General features: G+C 37.8%; 1 protein-coding gene across 1 annotated transcript in view; it reads left to right on the forward strand.

Moving 5' to 3' along the window:
* The window catches only part of LOC124795342 (leucine-rich repeat and WD repeat-containing protein 1-like), a 153859-nt gene that overhangs the window by 76000 nt on the left and 51411 nt on the right, over positions 1-26448 (forward strand). Inside the window, exons 4-5 of the mRNA XM_047259329.1 lie at positions 283-484; positions 562-821. Coding sequence (XP_047115285.1) covers positions 283-484; positions 562-821 — 462 coding nt within the window. The remainder of the gene's footprint in view (positions 1-282; positions 485-561; positions 822-26448) is intronic.

Here is a 26448-nt window from a genome sequence, read left to right on the forward strand (position 1 = left end):
TACTCCAGTTTCCACAAGAAACATCTTGTTTCTTGTGAAACAGTTCATGGTGTCGATTATTAAGATAAATAAACAGAGGAATCTCATTCATAGATGGATTTTGAAACAATTGGTGTATATTTATGTAGGATTTATAGTTTCAGTGAGTGTTCCAGTCATCTAATGATTTTTGTTTAGTGTCTAACAAATATGAATGAGTAATAAGTTTTTCAGTTGAAATATTTCTTACATTTTAATAAATATTATGTTACTTCATGTGTTTTGAGGTAGTCTTCATTACAGGAGCAAAGAGCGATGGCACTATCCTAGTGTGGGACATTGGATACCCAGTACCTCCAAAGTATGCAGTGAAATTTACTACACTCCATCAGTTATCATCAAAACATGAAGTATTTCAACTTGCGTACTGTTTAGAAACTAAATCTCTCCTGGTATCATCTGCAGATGGTATTTGTGTATGGTCCGGAGATGTCAGAGATACTAGGTACTTTAGTGCTGATTAATGATGACAGATATGAAAGTCTAAAATATAAGTGATATTATATATATAATCTCTCTTAGTCTCCAGGAGAAAGAACTGAAAATGCCACCAATGCCTGGCAGTATTAATGTCAATAGTCCACAGCTGGTTGATTCAATTGAAGTTCTAGGCTGTGGAAGAATTGCTGCAAAATGTGCATTGCATGGCGCCATTTATATATGGAGCTTAGCAGAAACTTTAAAAAGTTGTAAAAGTAGACGCATTGTGAAAATACTTCCAGCGTATACATTAAAATGGAGCAACACAGATAATTACTTCATGAACATGGGATTTAGCAAAGGTAAATATTGTTTTCCTTCCACAATCATAAATTGTTGTGAATTTATTAATGCGTGGTAGATCTAACTTATTGTTCATTGTATTGTTCCTTATATCATTTTCCCTACAATGCCTTTTCACCGCTTGAACTAGATCTATAAACCCCTCTGTGGGTGCAGTCAGTAGGAAGTGAATATCTCAAAAGTTTTAAACATGGCTGAAGCAGTAACTGTTGAAAATCTTCACAGTAAATGATAACAGCGAAACAATTGCAGGATAAAGATCTATTGAAATCCTTGACCACAGTTTCAGTATATCTAAATATACCTTCATCAGAAGCAAAAATACACTAAAATCACATCCTGCAATGGAGATACATAAAACAATCATGACAAAGGCATTGTCAGTAGTTAAAATTAAAATATCACCTCCATCTGTACAGCATAATTATGAAGGATTCTACAAAACTTTTGCAAACCAAATTAAAGGGTATATCCCTCAAAATGTCTGTTTTCGGAAATCAGATGGGAATCTGGCACTAAGCGACGAAGAAAACTGTGAAGAATTAGCCAAATATTTTGAAACGCTACTAAACTGTCCAGAACCAACAGAAGCTCTTCCAATATCCAGCACTAAAGCCCCGCAACAGCAAGACTCTGTACCGCCAACTGAAGAAGAAATTATCAAACACATAAACAAACTTAAAAATAACAAAGCATCAGGAGAAGATGGAATTGTAGCCGAATTTCTCAAAAGTCTAGGGTCTAACTCAAGAAATGAGCTAGTTAAAATTATTCAAAACATATGGGTTACTGAAGAAATACCAGAAGATTGGAAATGTGCCCTAATACATCCGTTACATAAAAAAGGGGATAAATCGGATGTGAACAACTATAGAGGGATCTCCTTACTTACCGTCACATACAAGATATTATCAGCTTGTCTTCTTGAAAGAACACAAAAACTGCTAGAACCCAAAATCTCAGATTTCCAAGCTGGTTTCAGACCAAACAGATCATGTCCAGAACAAATTTTAAACTTGAAATTGATTACAAGGATGAGACAAATGCGAAGGAAGCCTACAGTATATGTCTTTGTCGACTTTAAAAAGGCATATGATTCAATTCACAGACCCACACTATTTAAAATTCTTGAAGAACAAGGACTGGATAAGAAGACACGGAACATCATAGAGCAGACATTAACAAATACAAAATGCAAAGTGAAATTCATGGGAAAACTTTCAAAATCATTTGAGATAAAAACTGGGGTTAGACAAGGTGATGGATTATCACCTCTGTTATTTAACTTAGTTCTGGATAGAGTCATGGCAGACTGGGAAAAAGAACTCAAAAAAGAAAAGTACTGGAAACCAATATCACTGGGAACCAAAAAAGATGACCTACAAATCCCCTACTTAGCCTACGCAGACGATCTTGCAATAATGGCAGATTCTAGTGAAATGGCAGTCAAACAGATAGAAACCTTACAAGAGTGTGCAGGAAAAGTTGGCCTACAAATATCTTTTGAGAAAACGGTGTTTACAACAACAAATCTAGAAATTTCTAAGTTACAAACCAAATATGGAGAAATTAAGAGGGTACCATACTTTAAATATTTAGGAGAGATAATTTCTGAAAAATACTCACAACAAGAAAGAATATTAAAAGCTCGTAGGGGTCTAGGGCTAGTCCAAAACATTTACAATAAAAAATGTCTATCTATAAATACAAAAATTAAACATTATAAGTCGGTAATTAAACCAATAATGCTATATGCCAGCGAAACCTTGACACTTAAAAGGAAAACAGATATGGAAAACCTGAAGAAAGAGGAAAGGAAAATCATTAGGAAAATTCTGGGACCAAGATGGACCAAAGAGGGGTATAGATTACAGAAAAATTCTAAAATTGAAAAATATTCTAACATAGAGATAGACATGAGGAAGAGGCGTCTAAAATTCTATGGCCACATAATGAGACTTCCCGATCACAGACTTACAAAAAAAATAGTAAGATACGTAACATCCCTTGTTAATGGAGGAGAATGGATCAAAAATGTAAAGAAAGATCTGGAATTAGCCAACATTACTACTGAAGACATGAACAAAAGAAACAATTTCAAACTTAAAGTTGACAAATGGGAGGTCAAACCAGAGACAAAAGCGCCGAGAACTGGAACAAAATGGAGCGAAGAAAGAAAAGCTGAATTCTCGCAAAGAATGAAGACCTGGTGGGCAAACAAGAAGAATAAGAAGCCCCAGAAGTGAACCATCTTTACTTAGCGTCTTCCATGTTGGGAGCTTTACGACTAATAATAATAATAATAATAATAATAATAATAATAATAATTATGAAGGTATATTTAGATATACCAAAACCATAGTCAAGGATTTCAATAAATCTTTATTTTGCAACTGTTTGGCTGTTATCATTTACCGTCAACTGAATATCTGCTTCAGCATCCACTAATGGTTGTGACTAGGGAACATTATGCATTGAAACAAGTGAGGATATTTCATTGCTTAACTGGATTGTAAGGGAAGTATAAACTCCTGTTAAAAAGCAACAACAGTTCAGGTAAGGGCTCTAATGAAGTAATTGAGGTAATACAGTCATGAACAGCTAATCTTTAGGGGGACCTGCCGCACCTTAGTTGTGCCATGTTTGGACATTTATGCTAGGTTCTATCTATATCTACTTGTATTTCTATTGCAGCTTATGAAATGTCTAATAATAAAAATAAAGTGGAAAGTCTGGACTTTTAGTCACTAAAATCTTCTGTTTTCAAATATCATTTGAGTTAAAATCTTTGAGCTTTTGACAGTTATCACTGCCATCACCTTCAGTGCTTAAAATTACTGTCAGTGGTAACAAGTTGTAATGCATACAAGAAGTCGCTATTGAGTTCATCCAATGTTGTCTTCAGGGTTTTGACTTGATACTTGTTTATTTACGTTTCTAGCATTTGTAGACTTATAGAAATCTTTTGACAACGTTAACTGGAATACTCTTTCAAATTCTGAAGGTGGCAGGGGTAAAATACAGGGAGCAAAAGGCTATTTACAATTTGTACAGAAACCAGATGGCAGTTATAAGAGTCGAGGGACATGAAAGGGAAGCAGTGGTTGGGAAAGGAGTGAGACAGGGTTGTAGCCTCTCCCCGATGTTATTCAATCTGTATATTGAGCAAGCAGTAAAGGAAACAAAAGAAAAATTCGGAGTAGGTATTAAAATTCATGGAGAAGAAGTAAAAACTTTGAGGTTCGCCGATGACATTGTAATTCTGTCAGAGACAGCAAAGGACTTGGAAGAGCAGTTGAACGGAATGGACAGTGTCTTGAAAGGAGGATATAAGATGAACATCAACAAAAGCAAAACGAGGATAATGGAATGTAGTCAAATTAAATCTGGTGATGCTGAGGGGATTAGATTAGGAAATGAGACACTTAAAGTAGTAAAGGAGTTTTGCTATTTAGGGAGCAAAATAACTGATGATGGTTGAAGTAAAGAGGATATAAAATGTAGACTGGCAATGGCAAAGAAATCGTTTCTGAAGAAGAGAAATTTGTTAACATCGAGTATAGATTTAAGTGCCAGGAAGTCGTTTCTGAAAGTATACGTATGGAGTGTAGCCATGCATGGAAGTGAAACATGGACGATAACCAGTTTGGACAAGAAGAGAATAGAAGCTTTCGAAATGTGGTGCTACAGAAGAATGCTGAAGATTAGGTGGGTAGATCACGTAACTAATGAGGAGGGTATTGAATAGGATTGGGGAGAAGAGAAGTTTGTGGCACAACTTGACTAGAAGAAGGGCTCAGTTGGTAGGACATGTTTTGAGGCATCAAGGGATCACAAATTTAGCATTGGAGGGCAGCGTGGAGGGTAAAATTCGTAGAGGGAGACCAAGAGATCAATACACTAAGCAGATTCAGAAGGATGTAGGTTGCAGTGGGTACTGGGAGATGAAGCAGCTTGCACAGGATAGACAGCATGGAGAGCTGCATCAAACCAGTCTCAGGACTGAAGACCACAACAACAACAACTTGTTTATTTTACAACTGCCTTATGATAACCAGACACATTTGTGGCTGAGTAATACAGTAATAACCGTGATGTGTAAGTTGTGCTTCAACTTTAAATTCTCAGATCAGACCTAGGGCATAGCTTTTATATGTCAAGATATTTAAGATATGATTAGCATAATGTCAAGGTCACAAAGCCTCATAACTCAGATTATTAATGTTGAGTTGTGTGTTTCTACATGTTAAGAAATGTGTCGTGCATAAAAACCCTATATCGCATTACAGGTATGCTTTGCTCATTCTGCAGCAAAGGATTGAAAACTCGTATCTTATAACAGTCAGATCTTAAGGCATGAAACCCCATACCTCAGAAGAATGTTTCTGTTTCGAAATTTACCACACTTTCTTCATTGTTGTGCCAGTGTAATAATTATTTTGTTTGTTGTCAATATTTATAACATTATTTTTGAAATTTAACAAAATTATCATTAAACTATAAAACTGGTTTGCTAGTGTAGTGATAATATAATAAGTAGTTAATTGTTCAAGTGATTAACTAATGTGTGTAGAAGATTAAATGAACTATGTAAAAATGGTGGGGTCCACAAACAATAAAGCATCCTGTTTTCAGTACGAAAATAAGCAGGTGTAGACCAATATTAAAACAGAATTCACCAATACAATTAAGGCTAGCTTAGGTTTGTACTGCGATTCTTTCTCCTGTCTTATTATATGTTAATGTGCCAAATCTGTGGACATAGATGGTAATATGCTTTGGTCAACTACAGCTTCTCCCTGTCTGCTGAAGAGATACAATGTAGTAGTCAAGCAATAACTTTTTTATTTACTAAAGCTCAAACACCAATCAACTGAAAAACGTTAGTCAGTACAAAGAATACTTATAAAAATCAAAGAGTAAAGCAGATTGTCTGTGCACTCGTCGCCACAGAATAATGTGTTTCATTGTGCATTCACAGATGTTCTTCTGGTGACTCCCACAATGCTATAGACCTATAATAATTATACAGAGTGGCACATAGTGTATAAATTTTACATCCAAGCAGCAAATTTTCTGGAGGTTTCTATTAATGTTGCAGGAAATGCAAATACAAGCAAATAACTGCATAACAAGAGGAAGTAAAATATTGAAGCTGCCCAACAATTATCTGACATTGCCTGCTCAAAAATTTAAATTGTACCACCAGCAAAATTCTTACTCGCAAATGAACCATCAGTATCTCATAATTTAAATGTATGTAATTCAGAAGACAGTGATTTTGTTGATCTGGGAACAAGTTACCTGTTACAGCAGAGGCATGAGAAGGCTCAGTAGTAGATCTGAACCCAACAAGGAAATGGGGAAAGAAAGTTGGTACCAAAAGTCAAAGTGTAAGAGACCAGAAAACAGGAGAAAATAGTTTAAAATCAATTTAAAATGAAGTGGTGTTAGACAATCAGAACAGAGTAGAAGACAAGCTGAATGTGTAAACATTTTGAATAATGCTGTGAAGCTAGAACCTATGACTGAAGGTAATGAAATAACAGTGCAGGTAGACCCAACTATATCACAAAGAAAGTAAGCTAAAATTTCTAGAATTAAAGTCAAAGAATAGAGAAGTTCTATGAGTAAAAGACAGAGAGAGAGAGAGAGAGAGAGAGAGAGAGAGAGAGAGAGAGAAAACGAACGAAGAGAAAAAAAAAAGTCAATGATGCTCATAGAAATTACATTGCAAACTGAAGAACAAGAGAATGTATTCTTCAGTATCTGAGGAGAACCGTAGTCAAATATTTCATATATTCTTGTCAATTATGAATTGGAAACATTATTAAATATGGTGCTACCCTACCAGCTCAGAGCACCAGATTTGGTGGTTTTGTGTGTGTGTGTGTGTGTGTGTGTGTGTGTGTGTGTGTGTGTGTGAGTTGCTTGCTTGCTTGCAAGTATAAATAGTGTGTGTTTTTCTCTTTCTCTTTTGATGATGAAGGCAGTGGCTGAAAGCTTTGTGTTAGTGTCTTTTAATTGTGCCTGTCTGCAACTTAGCGTATCTTCTTTACTGTAGTAGCAATTTATCTTTTCCTAAGTTGTTGACATTCCTATGTGGAGTTTCCATTGTTTCATTATTAGCTTGTGATAAATTATAGTGATCCAATAAACTCAGTTTTGTTACAAATTAAAATGCGTTGAATACTGAACATTATTTTCACTGCTAACTCCTACCTGCATTTATTTGAAGTTTGTGACTGGATTTTTGGTTTTAGAGCATTGGTTGGCCCCTAGACTGTAGCATAGCCAACACTTACAGATCCAGCCACTTATTCGGAGACCCTGTAGATACTGACTTTCAAATTTGCAATTTATTATTCCTGCAGGTGCACATGGGGGCTTAGTCGCTATAAGTTCAAAAAACAATTATTTTATGGAATCAACAAGATAGCCTCAAGTTAAGCTTCACCATTTATTTATCCATTAAGTTGCAGCTATCTGCTTATTAGCTTGTTGGTCCACCTTTTGAATGCAAGCACAGCAGCCATTCTATGTGGGATGGATTCGACATGTCCTTGGTAGGTTTCCAGAAGTATATGGCACCATATGTCTGTACACAAGTCACTAAGTTCCCTCGAATTAAGGGCCAGTGATGTGTCAGTGCAGAGCTGGTGCCCAGTAGCATTCCAGGTTCCAACATGTTCAGATTGGCAAATATAGTGGCCAAGACATTGCGAGTTCACTATCACGCTCCTCAAACCACTGTAGCAGAATTTTGGTCTTGTAACATGGACAGTTATTCCTCTGCAAGATGCCCATATTGTTGTTGGGGAAGACATCGAGCATGAAAGGCAGCAATTGGTCTGCAGTAATATTCATGTAGTCTGCAGCTGTGGTGGTGCTGCCTTAGATTGGTGCTACAAATCTCACAGATGTCAATGTCCTCCATGGCACAATACTGTCGTCACCAACCTGTGTCTTTCATGCGAAGCTTGTTTCGAGCAGCTATTCATTTGGATGATAGCGTATCTAGACATGAGCATCAACTTGGTGTAACAAAAAATGAGATTCATGCAACCATGTAACATGTCTCCATTGATCCACATTCTAATCTCGAGATGGTGTAACTGATGGTGATGTTCAGTCAACTTGGGAGCACTTAGGAGTCATCTGCTGGGAGCCTTATGTTACATGGTGTACACAGAATGGAATGCTTTGAAACACTTGTTGCTGCATCTGCATTTTACTCTGTCATCACATTGCCACAGGTTGTCACCTGTCCTGCTGTGCATCCAATGAGCAGTCTAGATGCTAAATGACATCCATACTGAGGAATGTTCATTCGGTCAGCTAACTGGTGATGGCTAACTGTTTTGAAGGAGTTATGGAACTTAGTCAAAAAATATATGAACAAAGACAAAATGCTTGAACAAAAACCACCTTTAATGCTTGTCTGAGCACAAAGTATTTCTTTCTGTACAGACAGTAAAGTTCCACTGAAGGAAGGTATGCATTTAACTACTGAACATGGTAGAGCCAGAGCAAATTCTCCAAGTTGAGGCCCCGAGCCTGACCTGTAGGGAGGTCCCTCTAGGACAAATGTGAACTTGTAACTGCCCTGTCAGGGGCTGTCTCTTCTTCCTTTATACTGTGAGGCAGGCTACATCACCCCTTCCATGTCAGCTTTTCTGGCTATTGCCCTGCAAGACCTCCTGTGACCATATATGGTCAGCTTTCTACACTTCCAATGTCTTGCTGCACTTAGTGGCTTCACATGATTTCCACATTGGTATCTGGATATGCCTAAGCGAACATCTTCCTGGTGGCATTTTCTTTGTGCTCTCTCCACCAAAATGATTCATTTTTGGGTTTTGCTCTTTGCCTTCCAGGCTTTGTATTATCCTAATATGCGATACCACCACACCCTACCACCACTCTACGACTAAAAAAACTTGTAACTGCTATCCTGAGCAACTACAAATTTTTAGTTTTATTCAGTTCTTGAGGGTATTTTCGTTCTGTTGTTGTATTCATTTCTTGAGGGTGTTTTCGTTTTGTTGTTGCAACTACAAAAAAATGTGTGTTCTTTTTACCATGTGTGTTTCACTTTATTGAAGTAAAGCATCTGTCATTAAGTTATTTACATTTTGATTTGCATTAAGATCGAAAAACAGTTCCTTAACAGTATGTTGGTTTTTCCTTGTGGTGATTTCCTCCTGATTTCTTGCCAACAACAGGAAATGCAGTCTGCTAGCAGATCATTCGTGTTTTCCTTCTTTAGACACTGATAGTTGTAGTCTAATTTTTAGTTGCTCTACAGAACTGGACTTTTCTCGTGTTTCACACAGCACACTGTTTCACACATCACTGTTTTCTGTTTGTTTCTATACTTCTAAATATGTATTGTGATTTGTGTTTTGCAGTGTTGCCAACATGACATTACCACTAGTTTGTCTTTTACCTATTCTATTTCTAGTTTACTGTGTGTGTGTAATTCAGTTTCATTATGTTGCTGTGTATTCATATACTGTGTAAGAGCAGTGAAGGAGGGTTTTTGTGTGGGGGAGGGAGAAGCAATGATGAGTGGACAAAAGTGTGATGGAGTGTGACTTGGGTGAGAAGGTGAGGAGCAAGAAGTGAAATGAAATTGGGAGGGGTGGGGGTTGAGTGGGAGACGGTGAAGGATGGAAAAGGATCTTTTCTTTTTCATGTAATTTCATCAGCTGGGTTTCCAATATTTATTTGGTCATTACTGTTTATTTTACATTAATGCTTTGTGTACATGGAAATGTTCTCAGAAAGGGAGATAGTGTCTGTCTTGACTGATTCTTATGATGATGTTCATAGCTTTTCAATATTGCTTCATCCACGATGATCTTGTTTTAGATGATCAGCAGATGTTGAATGATTTCTACTGTATTTAAATGTGCTGATGTATTCTTTATATCTTGTGTCAAATGTTCTCCAAGTCATTCCAGTGTATATCTTTTCACAATCTCTGGAGCTGATAGATACCAGATCGTTGGTACCTGTCTGGTTTTGATTTCAGTTTTGGGACATGCTTTTGTATTGAGTTGCTTGTTTTGTAAGCAATGTTTATGCCTTTTTTTAAAAATATGTTACTTATTTTATGTGTGAATTTGTTGTGTTAGGTCAGTGTATGCCATTTTTTATAGTAGTGCATGTTTTGTGTGTTGGTGTGGTTTGGTTAGTTTTTTCATTATTTGTGTCTTTATTTTTCTTTTTAGTTTGTCTATTATTGTTTCTTTGTGTCCATGTTCAATGCCATTTGTGTTGTAATGGCTAGATCTTTCTGGTAATCAGAAGTGTTTAGGGGAATCGTGTTTAGTCTGATTAACATGTATGTGATCAAAGTCTTTTCGTGATTCTGTGGGTGGTTTGAGGTTGCATTTAAGATAGTGTCACTTGTTTTGTGGGTTTTCTATATATGTTAAATATGTGTTATTGTCTTTTCTTATGGTTATGTCTAGAAAGTTGAGTGAGTTTCTTGGTCTTCTTCTGTTGTGAACTTTGTTTTTGTGTACAGTATTTTATGTCTTTGTGTAGTTGCTGTATTCTGTTTTTAGGTTCACTTCGTGCTCCTCACCTTCTCATCCAACTTACACTCCATCTCACTACTATACACTTTTGTCCACCCATCATGGCTTCTCCCTCCACCACAAAAAAACCTCCATCACTATTTCTTTACTATCCTTACGAGGTATATAAATACAGAGCAACATAATTAAATAGAATTAAACACGTACAATAAACTAAAAAGAGTATAGATCAAAGGCAAACTATTGCATTGGCAACACTACAAAACAAACCACAATACATATGTAGAAGTACAAACAAACAGAAACCAGTGGTGTGTGAAAAAGTGTGCTGTGTAAAACAAAAAAATGCATAGTTCTGTAGAGCAACTAAAAATTAAACTAAAACTATCAGTGTCGAAAGAAGAAAAGCATCAGTGATGTGCTAGCAGACAGTGTATACTGATTTAGGTGAGAAATCAAGCGGACATCAGTGTAAGTAAAATCCAACATATTGTTACCAAACTGTTTTTTGATCTTAAAGCAAATCAAAATGTAAATAACTTAATTACAGACAACTGATGATGTTTTACCTCAATAAAGCAAAATGCATCTGATGAAAAAAAACACATTTTTTGTAGCTGCAATGACAGAACGAAAATACCCTAAGGAATTGTAAAGCAATTATGGACAATATGGCCACACAAATGAAGAACGTTTACAGTTATTTGAAAGTAGAACATATTTGCTTTACAAAAGAATTACGTTATTGGTTTGCAATTAAGTCTGCTGGAAGAAATCCACATTTACTTTACAATAAATGGACACTTTTTGTGATTATTACAACTTGTTTTCTGGAAAGGATGGGTATGCTTTTTATGTACAGTTGACTTAACAATGATTTCACTTCTTAATAAATAAGAAAAATTTTAATACCTGAATAAAAGACACTTTTATTACACACTTCTTATTATGGCTACTATTTGCTTTAAGCATTTGTCCAGTCTTACAACACTTAAGTATGGTATTTTGCCTTCATTTCTCAAGTATCTAACATCTATCTAGTGGCAGTGTTGTTGTAACTGCCGTTTGCTTCACATCTGCTGTGCAGTGAGCTACGTTGATTTAAGTATTAACTGTATTTTTCTTACTTGTCCTCCTTTTTCCATGTGTTTTTGCCTTTAGGAAGCTTTAATTTTCGAGTACTAGTAATAGTATTCCATATATTTCGTGTTTGTTTTGAATACAGTCAGAGAGTCCCTTTAGTCAGCTGTAGTGCCAGTAGTGCTAGTTTCTGTTTTGAATACAATCCAGAGACAGGTAGTGCTTATTTTCATTGTTTTCAACAAGAAGTGTCTAGTAACCACAGATTAGTCAGCTATCAGACGCCTTTAGTGAATTAGCAGTCTAGTTAAAAGTCGATTACTTAACTCTCTACAGTAAATTGATTTCTTAGGATGGATAGGATGTGTGACTGCTGTGTACAGACGCAGGAGGAGCTGGCCACTGTTCGTGAACAGCTGAACGCGTTGATGGCCACGGTCAGCTGTCTTCAGGCTGCTGCCTCGGAGTGTAGCGGCAGTGGGGAGTCTGGTGCGTCGCATGGTACACCCCAGGTGTTACATGCTTCACCCAAGGTCCCTGCTGTCGAAACATCTTCGCGGGTACCGGGTGCAGTTGGGCCACCCTTTCCACAAGGGGAGTCGCGGGTTAAACGGTGTTCGCGTCGCACAAGATGGAAGGTCAGTGTGGAGGCTGACCATGTGGCATCGCCCGCTCTGCCTTTGAGTGGACATGTGGCTGCTCCTTCAGCAAGGTCCGAGCAGGCACAGGGGGAGGGGTTTATTAGTGATTGGGAGCTCCAACATTAGGTGAGTGATGGAGCCCAATAGGGAAATAGCGGAAAGGTCGGGGAAGAAGGCCAGTGTTCACTCTGTCTGCTTGCCGGGGGGTCTCATCTGAGATGTGAAGGAGGCCCTGCCGGCGGCGATAGAGAGCACTGGGTGCACCCGACTGCAAATTGTTGTTCATGTCGGCACCAATGACTCCTGCTGTTTGGGTTCAGAGGTCATCTTCAGTTCATTCAGGCGGATGGCGGAGTTGGTGAAGGCGGAAAGCCTCGCTCGTGGGGTGGAATCTGAGCTAACTATTTGTAGTATCGTTCCCAGAACCGATCGTGGTCATCTGGTTTGGAGCCGAGTGGAAGGCTTAAACCAGAGGCTCAGACAATTCTGCGGAGATCTGGGGTGAAAATTTCTTGAACTCCGCTATCGGGTGGAGAAATGTAGGGTCCCCTTGAAAAGGTCAGGCGTGCACTACACGCAGGAAGCGGCTACAAGGGTAGCGGAGTACGTGTGGAGTGCACATGTGGGTCTTTTAGGTTAGAGAATTCCCTCCCTAGGCCCGACAAGACGCCTCCTGTGACGTGACAAGGTAGCAGTAGGCAAAACGCAACAGGGAATAACAATATTAATGTGGTAATAGTAAACTGCAGTAGCTTCTATAGAAAGGTCCCAGAACTGCTCTCATTAATAAATGCCCATGTAGTACTAGTGACAGAAAGTTGGCTGAAACCAGATGTAAACAGTAATGAAATTCTAAACTCAGATTGGAATGTATATCGCAGAGACAGGCTGGACAGTGAAGGGGGAGGCATGTTCATAGCGATAAGAAGTGCAATAGTATTGAAGGAAATTGATGGAGATCCGAAATGTGAAATAATTTGATTGAAGGTCACGGTTAAAGCAGGCTCAAACATGGTAATTGGATGTCTCTATAGCCCCCCAGGCTCAGCAGCCGTTGTGGTAGAGCACCTGACGGAAAATTTGGAAAATATTTCGAGTAGGTTTCCCGACCATGTTATAGTTCTGGGTGAAGATTTTAATTTGCCGGATATAGACTGGGAGACTCAAAGGTTTATAATGGGTGGCAGGGACAAAGAATCCAGTGAAATTTTTTTAAGATCTGAAAACTACCTTGAACAGTTAAATAGAGAACTGACTCGTGGCAATAACGTATTAGACCTTCGGGTGACAAACAGATCCAAACTATTTGAAACAGTTAACGCAGAACAGGGAATCGGCGATCATAAAACGGTTACTGCATCGATGATTTCAGCCGTAAATTGAAATATTAAAAAAAGTAGGAAGATTTTTCTGTTTAGCAAAAGTGCCAAAAGCAGATTGCAGAGTACTTGATGGCTCAACACAAAAGTTTTGTCTGGAGTACAGATAGTGTTGAGGATCAGTGGACAAAGTTCAAAACCATCGTACAATATGCATTAGATGAGTATGTGCCAAGCAGGATCGTAAGGAATGGAAAAGAGCCACTGTGGTACAACAACCGAGTTAGAAAACTGCAGCGGAAACAAAGGTAACTTCACAGCAAACATAAATATAGCGTAAGTCTGCAGACAAACAAAAATTACGCAAGCGAAATGTAGCGTAAGGAGGGCTATGCGAGAGGCGTTCAATGAATTCGAAAGTAAAGTTCTATGTACTGACTTGGCAGAAAATCCTAAGAAATTTTAGTCTTATGTCAAAGCGGTAGGTGGATCAAAACAAAATGTCCAGACATTCTGTGACCAAAATGGTACTGAAACAGAGGATGACAGACTAAAGGCTAAAATACTAAATGTCTTTTTCCAAAGCTGTTTCACAGAGGAAGACTGCACTGTAGTTCCTTCTCTAGATTGTTGCACAGATGACAAAATGGTAGATATCGAAATAGATGACAGAGGGATAGAGAAACAACTAAAATCGCTCAAAAGAGGAAAGGCTGCTGGACCTGATGGGATACCAGTTTGATTTTACACAGAGTACGCGAAGGAACTTGCCCCATTCTTGCAACGGTGTACCGTCGGTCTCTAGAAGAACATAGCGTTTCAAAGGATTGGTAAAGGGCACAGGTCATCCCCGTTTTCGAGAAGGGATGTCAAACAGATGTGCAGAACTATAGACCTATATCTCTAACGTCGATCAGTTGTAGAATTTTGGAACACGTATTATGTTCCAGTATAATGACTTTCCCGATATCCTTAAAGTAGGATGGCACCTAACTATTTCCCTATCTGGGTACTGATTGGTAGTAGTGTTTATAACATACATTCTTTCACAGCAATCTTCACCAATTGTTCTGAACACAGATTTAAAGCAGTCTCTGAACACTTGCCGTATTCATGTGAACAGCATATAATAATTACTAAGCCACAGCACGTGTCTCTCCAGAAAGAAAAATGACTTATCCAGAAATTGCTGAATTTATTTATTTATTTATTTATTTACACGCCTAGACCAAATTGAGGAGCAAATCTCCAAGGCCATGGAGAGGAGCAAATCTCCAAGGCCATGGAACGTGTCAGTACATGAAATTACAACATAAGAGTAATAACATACAAAATAAAATGTTTATGAACTCAAAAAAAGTCAAGCAATAAGTTTAAGTAAATGCAGTCAGCAATATAAGATAAGAATCAGCTTAATTTTTCAAGGAACTTCTCAACAGAACAGAAAGAGTGACCCATGAGGAAACTCTTCAGTTTCGATTTGAAAGTTTGTGGATTACTGCTAAGATTGTTGAATTCTTGTGGTAGAATAGAATAGAATCTTTATTGTCACATGACATGTTACATACAATCATTTGATTGAAACATCGGTGACTTGTCAATGAATAATTCTGTGCCTACCTAAGTATACCTAAAACAAGATTCACTAAAATAATGCATATGGATGCTCCCAGAAGCACATTACAACATAAAAAGATAATTACATGTTAGATATCTTCCTTTTTCTTAAAATTTCCACAGTGGTTTGAAATCATTCTTTTAAAGTATTTTTATTTCATTAGTTTATAAATATGGACATACTTCAAAGACCACATACTTCCATAAAAGTAGTATGTATTTTACATCTAGATATTTAGATACATAGTTCACATGCTACATAGTTTATAAGTATGGACAAACATGAAAAGAACATATACCTCCATTAAAAGGGAACATAAGCATACACACAGAACGTAATGTAGAAAAAACAGGAAAACGGAACAAATGTAATATCTCCTTGTCTTCCTTGTTTATAAAATCAACCACACTGTAGTAACATTTGCTTTTTAAATATTTTTCAATGTTTGCACAGGTGGATTCTAGCTTGTAGTCCTTCAACTTTGAACGGATTTTATTGCTAAGCTTCAAAGCCATGTAATATGGAGTATTTTCAAATAATGTTAGTCTGTGGCAAGGTAACATGTAATCTTGTTTGTGCCTTGCTTCATAAGTATGTGTAAATGAATTTTCCTCCAGAAGATGTGGGATTTTTAACTCGTAGAGAAGTGTTTGACTTATAAACATAGAAGGAATTGTCATTAAATCAAGGCTTGCAAATAAAGGTTTGCATAATTGTCTATTGTTTGTTCCAGTCATAGCTCTGATAATTTTTTTCTGTAGCTTGAACACTCTGAGAAGGCTTCCTTTTTCAGCTCCCCAAAAAATTATGCTATATCTTACAACTGATATAAAATATGCATGATACACGATTTTCCTAACAGCTAAGTCAGTTACTTTACTCAGAACTCTCGTTGCGTAAACAAAACTATTTAACTGCTTCAGTAAGCAATCCACATGATCAGTCCATGACAAGTTTTTGTCTATGGTCACTCCCAGAAATTTGACAAAATGTGCAGTTATTAGTTCTCTGCCTGCATTGTTTAGTTTCATAGCATTATTTTTTTATCCAGTTTTCTAGTTCTTGAAGAGTCTGTTTTGTTTTCTATGCTAATTCTTTGCTGTTTTTACAGCAGACTACTGCTGTTGAGTCATCTGCATACAGAATCGTATCTGAAGTTATCTTACCTGGCATGTCCTTTATATAATATAGAAATAATAATGGGCCTAGTATGGACCCCTATGGTACACCTGCTTGTATTTCCTTCCACTTCCAACTAGAGCAAGCTTTCTTGCCCTTATGTTGTATAACTATCCTCTTTTTCCTGCTTTTGAGTTACGACTTGAACCAATTTAAAGATTTTTCAGGAAGCCATAAGAAGCTAATTTGAGGAGCAACTGCGTATGGTTTACCATATCAAATGCCTTACTGAGGTCACAGATAATACTGGATACGCTCTCCTTGTGATAAAGGCATTTGCTTATTTTAGTGATTAGTTCATTAATAGTATGCACAGTGCTTCGGCCCTTCCTAAATCCATGCTGATTATTAAGAATAATGTTAAGTGTTTTTTGTTATATTTTTCTAGTTGGTTACACTCTACTTGCTCGAATATTTTAGAAATAATTGGTAGTATTGATACTGGACAAAAATTTCCTGTCTCCTCTTGTCTGCCCTTTTTGTGGATAGGTCGAACTTACACATACTTCTGCCTATCTGGAAAGCAGTCCTCATCAAACGATTGATTTATTATGTGACGGAGTTGGGGTGCAATATTATTACATCCTGCCTTTATTATTTTTGTTGGGACTTCATCCCAGCCCACAGATTTGAGATTTTTTTTTTTTTAAGGGATTTTATAATGTTAGCCACCTCATAGCAGGATACGTGAGTGAATTTGAATTCTATTGATCTGTGCTGCATTATATTGGGACTTACTTATGGAGGAGGGAGTTTGTCAATTTCGTTAGAATTTATGAAATACCTGCTGAATTCTTCCCAAATATGTCTGGAGTTTGTAATCATTTCCCCATCTGTTTCTAATTTATGATTAAAACTTTTTGTTTTTTCTGCACCTTTTTCACTCCTGACAATTAGCCATACAGCTTTTGAGTTATTTGAGGCTTCTGATATGTATTTACTGTTTGACATTTGTTTTGCCTGTTTAACTTCTCTACCAAATATTCTTTTGTATTTGTTTACATAGCTGACAAACTCTGCATCATGGTCGCTCTTCGCTTGCATGTCCAGTTTCCTCTTTCTAATACTAGAGATCCTGATGCCTTCAGTTTTCCATGAGTTCTTTTTACAGTTTTTGTCATGTGCTGTTATGAAGGGGAAGCATTCATTGAAAACAATCATGAATTCTGATACGAAAGCATTGTAGTTTCTGTTTACTGAGTACCACTTGCTGAAGGACCAGAATGTTTCATTTAGTCTTGAGACAAATGTATTCACATTGTGTTGGCTGAAGTTCCTGACTCATTTCACTGTTACTGTTTTATCTAAATTTGGAAATGAGATAAAAAGGGCTGAATGGTCAGATACACCTAATTCTAAGATGAACTTTTCTGGAGCACCATAGTTGATGCTGCTCACTGTGTTATCTATACGTGTTGCAGAAGATGCTGTTATTCCAGTGTACTCACTAAAGTTTAATGTTAAGTAGTTTGCAGATAACATGTCCTTTAGAGAAATGGCAAACCTGTCATCAGGTCTTACATTTACGAGGTGTGGCTGGAAAAAAACCGGACTTGTACTGGTGAAACAATAAAACGAATGCAATAAGGCTGAAAGTCGCGTGGCCTGTCACGTGACTCTTGCTCCGCCTACTGCTCGAGTTTCATCTGCCTCCTGCACTCAGTCTGCCCGTGGCGTCTGTTTTAAGTAGTTGAAGTTTTGTCTGTGCGTCGGAAAATGTTGAGTGTACAGAAAGAACAGCGTGTTAACATCAAATTTTGTTTCAAACTAGGAAAATCTGCAAGTGAAACGTTTGTAATGTTACAACAAGTGTACAGCGATGATTGTTTATCGCGAACACAAGTGTTTGAGTGGTTTAAACGATTTAAAGATGGCCGCGAAGACACCAGTGATGACACTCGCACTGGCAGACCATTGTCAGCAAAAACTGATGCAAACATTGAAAAAATCGGTAAACCTGTTCGACAAGATCGCCGTTTAACAATCAGAGCAGTGTCTGAGTTAACAGGAGTTGACAAGGAAAGTGTTAGGCAGATTCTTCATGAAAGTTTCAACATGAACAAAGTGTGTTCAAAAATGGTTCCAAAGTGTCTCACAATTGAACAGAAGGAACACCGAAGAATGATTTGTTCTGACATCCTGAAAACATTGAAAGTGATCCCACCTTCTTACAAAATGTTATTACTTGCGATGGTTTTTTTACTTACGATCCCGAAACTAAACGCCAATCGATGCATTGGAAAACTCCTGGTTCTCCACGACAAAAAAAAGCATGAATGTCAAAATCGAAATTCAAGGCAATGATGATGACGATTGTTTTTTTTGACATCAAAGGGATTGTGCACATTGATTGGGTACCAGAGGGACAAACAGTGAATCAGCGTTACTACATTAGCGTCCTGGCTATCCTATGTGAGCGAGTACGGAGAAAACGGAACGATTTGTGGAGAAAAAAGTCATGGATCCTTCACCAAGACAATGCCCCAGCTCACAGTGCGTTGTCAGTGAAGACGTTTTTGGCAAAACACAACATTCCCATCTTAGATCATCCACCCTACTCACCTGATTTGGCCCCCTGTGACTTTTTTCTTTTCCCTAAAGTCAAGTCAGCTTTGAAAGGAACTAGATTTAAGACTGTTGAAGCAGTAAAAGAAAAAGCGACGGAAGTAATGTATGGACTTACCGAAAATGATCTGCAGCATTGCTATGAACACTGGAAAATTCGTATGGAGCGGTGTAGAGACCGAGGAGGAGAGTACATTGAAGGAGATAACATGAAATTGTAAATAATTGTAAATAAATGTTTTTTCCAGCATCAGTCCGGTTTTTTTCTAGCCGCACCTCGTATGATGAAGTCAACACAAATTATGACCTTTTTACATAACTTTTCTACCTGCAATCTATACAGCAAGGTTTCAAGTTTGTCTAAAAATGCACGTGTAGCAGAATAGTCAGGGATATGATATATACTAAGAATTAATTTGCTGTATTCCAAAAGTTCAATGCAGCAGCTTTCAAATAATAGTTTCTCATTCAAGCAATTAAACGTCTGCCTGACTTTTTATTATTGAAAATGGATGAAACAGTATATTGCACACCTTTCTGCACAAGAGTTACGGAAGTGCGATCCAAATGCAGACTGGATTTCTGCCACGTATTAACTGAGTGAAAGTTGGTAATTCTTGGGTATAAACTGATAATGTTAACAAGAAATGATAGTAAAGAATATGTATATATATATAGAATAAAAAAGTTGGAATTTACATATAAATTAACACAAAACTACTACAATAAGAAATCAATATCCATACAAGCAAAGATTAAACATTATAATTCAGTTATTAGGACACAAGCAACATATGGATCAGAGTGCCTAACATTGAATAAGAAAGGCGAATTAAGAGAACTAGAAAAAAGAGAGAGAAAAGTATTAAGAAAAATTCTAGGTCCTGAGAAAAACAAGGAAAACTGGTGGATTAAAAGGAGAAATGAAGACCTATACAAAAATACAGAAAAGATCACAGATACAATGAGGAAGAGACGGCTAAAATTTTATGGACATTTAAAAAGAATGGAAGAAACACGAATTACAAAGAAAATTTTTAATTACGTTAGTAAGCTGAAAAACACCGTAGGATGGATAGAAGCAGTAAAGAGAGACGCCAACAAAATAGGTGTTACAGAAGAAATAATACGTGACAGGAATAACTTTAGGCTACTTATAGAAAACGCAAACTATGAAGAAGATGCGCCAAAACCTCGACCCAAGAGAGTGTGGACAGATGAGCAGAGACGAGCAGTTGGCGAGAAAATGAAGAAGTACTGGGAAGAACGGAAGAAAAAGAAACACCATAAATCTTAAGTTGTATGCGGTCCATAGCTGGCCAAATTCATAATTTAATATATATATATATATATATATATATATATATATATAAAAAAAAACAAAGATGAGGTGACTTACCGAACGAAAGCACTGGCAGGTCGATAGACACACAAACAAACACAAACATACACACAAAATTCAAGCTTTCGCAACAAACTGTTGCCTCATCAGGAAAGAGGGAAGGAGAGGGGAAGACGAAAGGAAGTGGGTTTTAAGGGAGAGGGTAAGGAGTCATTCCAATCCCGGGAGCGGAAAGACTTACCTTAGGGGGAAAAAAGGACGGGTATACACTCGCACACATGCACATATCCATCCACACATACAGACACAAGCAGGGTCTTTCCTCTCCCAGGATTGGGGTGGCTCCTTGCCCTCTCCCTTGAGGCACGCATCCTTTCGTCTTTCCCTCTCCTTCCCTCTTTCCTGGTGGGGCGGCCGTTGGTTGCGGGGGCTAGAATTTTGTGTGTGTGTTTGTGTGTCTATCGGCCTGCCGGCGCTTTCGTTTGGTGGGTCGCGTCTTCTGAAAGGGTAGTGTCAAAATACCCAGAATAGTGAATAGGGGTCGGCAAAAGGTTCGTGAACTTACACCACTTATTGCCTGAACACCCCATTTCTGAGCCAAAAATTTAGAATGGGAAGAGTTACCCCAAAATATAATAGGACATAAGGGAATGAAAATAAGCAGGGTAGACTAATTTTCGTGTCAAACATTCACTCACTTCAAATACCGTTCAAATCGTAAAAATGGCAGCATTAAGTCTTCAAACAAGATCTTGAATGTGTGCTTTCCATGACAGTTTACTATCTATCTGAACACCTAGAAATTTGAAGTGTTCAGTTTCACTAATCGTATGCCCATTCTGTGAAATTGTAATGTCAGATTTTGTTGAACTGTATGTTAGAAACTGAAAAACGGAGTCTCACTGTGATTTAGCGTTAGTTTATTTTCTACAAGCCATGATCTTAGGTCATGAACTGCAATATTTGAAACTGAGCCAATGCTGCACACAACATCCCTTACTACCCAGCTAGTGTCATCAGCAAACAGAAATATTTCAGAGTTACCCGTAATACTAGAGGGCATATCATTTATATAAATAAGGAACAAGAGTGGCCTCAACACTGAACCCTGGGAAATCCCCCATTTGACTGTACCTCATTCAAATTCCATATCACAGCCATTCTCAACACTGTGAATAATGATCTTTTGTTGTTTGTTGTTAAAGTAAGAGGTTAACAAATTGTGAGCTTCTGCCCATATTCCATAATGGTCCAACTTCTGGAGCAACATTCTGTGATCAGCACAATCAAATGCCTTAGTTAAATCAAAAAATAGCCTATCATTTGAAACCTTTTGTTTAATCCATCCAGTACCTCACAGAGAAAAGAGAATATAGCGTTTTCAGTCTAAAGCCGAACTGTACATTTGATAGCAAATTATGTGATATAAAATGATCAATTATCCTTACACACAGCCTTTTCAATAACTTTAGTGAACACTGATAGCATAGAAATAGGTCTAAAATTGTCTACATTATACGTTTCTCACTTTTTATAAAGCGGCTTTACAATTGAGTACATTAATTGTTCAGGAAACTGGCCATTTTTAAAGGAAAAATTACAAATATAGCTAAATACAGGGCTAACATGTGCAGCACAGTACCCTAATATTCAGCTAGGCACTCCACCATATCCATAAGAGTCCTCAGTCTTCAGTGATTTAATTATTGACTCGGTCTCCCCCTTGTCAGTATCGCAAAGGAGTATTTCAGACATCAGTCTCGGAAAGGCATTTTCCAAAAGAGTTATATGATTTCCTGTAGAAACTAAGGTTTTATTTAATTTGCCAGCAATGCTCAGAAAATATTGGTAAATACTGTACATATATCTGACTTATCAGTGGTAGAAAGGTTTTAACTATCAACTGACTTCATATCGTCGACCTTTTGCTGCTGACCAGACACTTCCTTCACAACTGACCTTAAGGTTTCAATTTTATCCTGGGAATTAGCTGTTCTATTCGCTTACCACATACTGTTTGTTATGGGCTGCTGTAGCTTGATTGACTACTTCTAACATTTTGATATAATTCCCATTTTGTTCTACATGATATCATTATCCCACTAGTCAGCCACCCAGGCTGCCTTTTACTGCTGATACATCATTTAGAATATTCTAATGGAAAGCAACTTTAAACAGCATGAGAAATGTGTTAAGGAAAGCATCATGTTTGTCACCTATGTTATTGCCACTATAAACATCCTGCCACTCTTGTTCCTTATCGAGGTTTAAAAGACTATATTGCTGTTGGGTTAGCTTTGCTACATAGTTTGTAATTATATGTGACATTTGAGTACAGAAACCTTTTAGTGGTAAAATTTGTGCATCAGGTCATTCACTCTTCTACTAACAGAAAGCCAGTCTAGTAATGAAGAATGAATAAAAATATTGTCTACGGCCATGCTACTGTTCCCCTGCACCCTAGTTGGAAAAAAACACAGTCTGCATCTGATCATAAGAGTTTAGGAGATCTACCAATGTCCTTTTTCTTGCACAGTCATATACAAAATTTATATTGAAGTCACCACAAATAAAAAATTTCTGGTTCTTTCTATCAAGTGAACCAAGAACCCTCTCTAGCTTGAGCAAAAATGCTCTGAAGTCAGAGTTAGGGGACCTATAAAGAAAAACAATTAGAAGTTTAGTTTCACTAAATTCAACTGCCCCTGCACAACATTCAAATACCTGTTCAGTGCAGTGCCATGATACGTTGATGGACTCAAATGGAATACTGTTTTTTTTTACGTTCATGGCTACTCCCCTACCCTGCAAGGAACTCCTTGAAAAACAGCCAGCTAATCTGTATCCTGGTAAAAGAAGCCTCTGAATTGCCAAATTATTTAAGTGGTGCTCCGATATACCAGTAATTTCAGAGTCAACACATATAAGCAGTTCACTGAGTTTATCTCTAATACCTCTTATATTTGGATGAAATATGCTAATTTCTTCTTTAATTGGATACCTCACCACCTCTGAAGGTGATTCCTTAGTTTGAGGGACTTACTTTAAGCAGGTATACCTATCAGCTGACTTCATCTAAAAAATGTGCAGGTCTAACTACAACTGCTAGAGGAATTTTTCTATGAGTGATCCCACCACCACCCACTACACCATTGCCTATAAGCTTCTCCAGCCTCCCCTTCCCATACCTATTGAGGTGCAGACCATGCCTAGTGAAACCCGATCTATTGATATACTCAGCTGGCGTCACTGAGATGTGATCCGTGCCCTCTGCCATCAGTACCTTCTCCAGCCCCATGTTAACACACCTAACAGCTGCATTGAGATGAGGCCAATCATGACGCTGAAACAATTGCACAAAGTGCCCATTAGTGCCACCAGTTTGAGCAGCTATCTTTATCAGGTCACCATCTCCATCATATTCCCCATCCCTACCAAGACTACTCCCTGCCCCACCCACAGTCACTACCAGATCCTCTTTTGTAAAATTCTTACATATCTCCCCTATGCAGTCAGTCACCTGAGCCAACCCTGCACTAGGCTTGTGAAATGCTGGTGACCTGTTACTCACTCCCCAACACTTCCTTCAACAGCTGGCCCACACCTCTACCGTGTGAACTGCCTACTAACAGAACCTCCCTCTTTCTGTTAGACTACTGATGACATTTGTTAATATTACCTTCTCAGACTGAATTGCTAATTGAGCGGTATATTCATGGTATTTACGTGTAAATTTTAATTTGTGTGTGCTCCAACGCACGACATTGGCGGGTCTTCGTTCATGACAGATGACAGCAGTGCCTTCATCCATCAGAACAGCAAATAGCCATTATTTTTACTCAGTAGCATCCACACACTTTTTTTCAACACTATTAGCTTCTACATGTAATCCTTTGGAAATTTTAGGGCTCGTTGCAGCATCTTAGCTCACGCCTCTCATGTTGTGTGCGAATAATAGTATAAATACTTGTTTGATATTCTTAGGCTCTGATGTACTGTTTTACAATGTATCTCTTCACTACATAGCTGCTCATACTACCATTTTGTGCCATCAATTAGCAGTAGCTCCTCTCTGCTAGCAGAATATTTAACACATAGCTTAGGTTGTCTTAGCTGTGAAAAAATCCAGATCAATAATCTAATCAATTTGCAAACACTGTCTGCTGTAAGGGCAACAGGGAGCTGCTTGTCCTCGATGTTATCCTTTATCAGTTGAAGATACTTCACAATCTGGATTGATCAGATGCGACTCCAGGAAACATTTCTGAGTGTTGATAATCGCTAATATCAACATATTGCATTCTAGCTCTGACTGAAAATGCCTATAAGCTATATTAGCTGTTCATTAACGATGATCGAAGTTACTGTTGTCTGCAACCATCTGTCTGTGCTGCTATCATATTCTACTGTGTGTAGGCTCAATTGCTTCATTCCCTGCATGATACCTTCCATTTTTTGTTATGGGGCTTACAGTTTGATTAAAACTAGTTGAAGTTGCTTTTCTATAGTCACTAGCTTCTTTGAAAGTGTGAGTATCTGTTTGTGTCCCCCTTGCAACACATCTATCTTTACTTTGAAATACAGTGTCCTCTCTGTCTAACATACCAAACAGGATTTTACTGACTTCACCCACATTGTTTAATGTCCCTTGCTTCCTTATAAGGGATTCATCTCATACCAAAGGTCCAATTAAACCCTGTGCTTTTTCAGTTTTTCCTACGTGCCAATGTAACACAACTTCCACACTTTTACATTCCTGATACTCAATAAAGTCAGCCTATCTTTACAATATCCATTCGCTTGCCTTGCGAAAGCTTCATTGTGTTCAAATGTCTCCTTCTGCTGTATCAAATTAAATGACACACAATTCTTAAAGTTGCACTGAAAATTTTCACTTTTCCCATGTTGTCATAATGGAGTTTGTGTGACGACTAGAATTTTGTTATCTGCATGGACAGTTCTTTTCCCACATGCTCACCTCCAATTAGGAGGAGAGTTACGCTGACAGTGCGGTACAACGCTAACATACGGAATAAGAAACTCTTTCAGGCTAGTGGCATGTACCATAAGATATTTCTCTTTTCAGGCAGATTACAATGTTAGGTCCCATCATTCATCCTACTGTGTACATGCCTCACCATTGTGTATCTAAGTCACAATTGTAGATTTCGTTGTTTACTCTCATCATACAAAACCTGTTACCAAAATGGAATTGTTTTGGGTTTTGGGTTTTATCACAATATTCCTTGTTCCCTATTTTACGCTGTTCATTCTGTTCTCTCTCATGTCAGTGCATTTCTTGCTAGCAGTCTTTTAACTGTGCTACATAATCAAAATTATACCTCAGTCCAGCTGGAGCTTTCTATAGTATCTCTGGAATGTTCCTTGTTCTTCACAACAAAAATTCATGTGATGTGTATCCTGTCACGCTGTGCAATGTCATTAAAAAAAAAATCCATATGGAAATAAACTGTCGCAATGTGTTTGCGCTCTGTTAATGTAATGTCATAGCATCTCAGTTAATGTTCAATGCCACCTCTCTGACATTACTTTCTATATCAGTCGCCAGTAGGTATTGTATTTCATACCTCAGTTTCATTTTTTTAACATACATCTTGCTATCGTGTTGGCATCATGCCATTCAATAGATTCAGCTACTATAAACGTGGTCAGTGCATCCTGAAATGTAATGATATACTTATTTTCATTTTCTCTCTCTCTCTCTCACTCTCACTCTCTCTCTCTCTCTCTCTCTCTCTCTCTCTCTCTCTCTCTCTCACACACACACACACACACACACACACACACACACACACACACACACACACACAAACAATCAATTACATCGGTAATATGATTTTGTTTGCCACCCTTACACATTATCTGATAATCATATTCCTCCAGCTTTAGCCTAAACTTCATTAATCTGAATGACATATTTGATATTCTACCTGCTCATGTCACAGGTTTATGGTCAGTACCTATCAGGAACTTCCTGCCAAATATGTACAGTCTAAAGTATTTGATTGCCTATGAAATGGCAAACCTCTCCATCTCAGTAGTATTGCATGCTCTTTACACTTTATTCAACATCCTCAAGGCAAAGCAACAGGTAAGTTGCTTCAGATTTTTCCCTGACTTCAAATGGCCCCAATAGATGTCCAACTTCAGTCCCTGATGATTACAAAGCCCTTTTCAAATCTGTATACTGCAGCATTGGTGGACTGATCAGCTTCTCTTTCACATGCTGGAAATCGTTTTCGTACTCAACATCCCAGGTGTAAGGAACTCCCTTCTTTAATAATTCATGTTGTGGCCTCACAATTTCCTTATA

Source organism: Schistocerca piceifrons, chromosome 4 (genome assembly GCF_021461385.2).
Source record: "Schistocerca piceifrons isolate TAMUIC-IGC-003096 chromosome 4, iqSchPice1.1, whole genome shotgun sequence".
NCBI lineage: Eukaryota > Metazoa > Arthropoda > Insecta > Orthoptera > Acrididae > Schistocerca > Schistocerca piceifrons.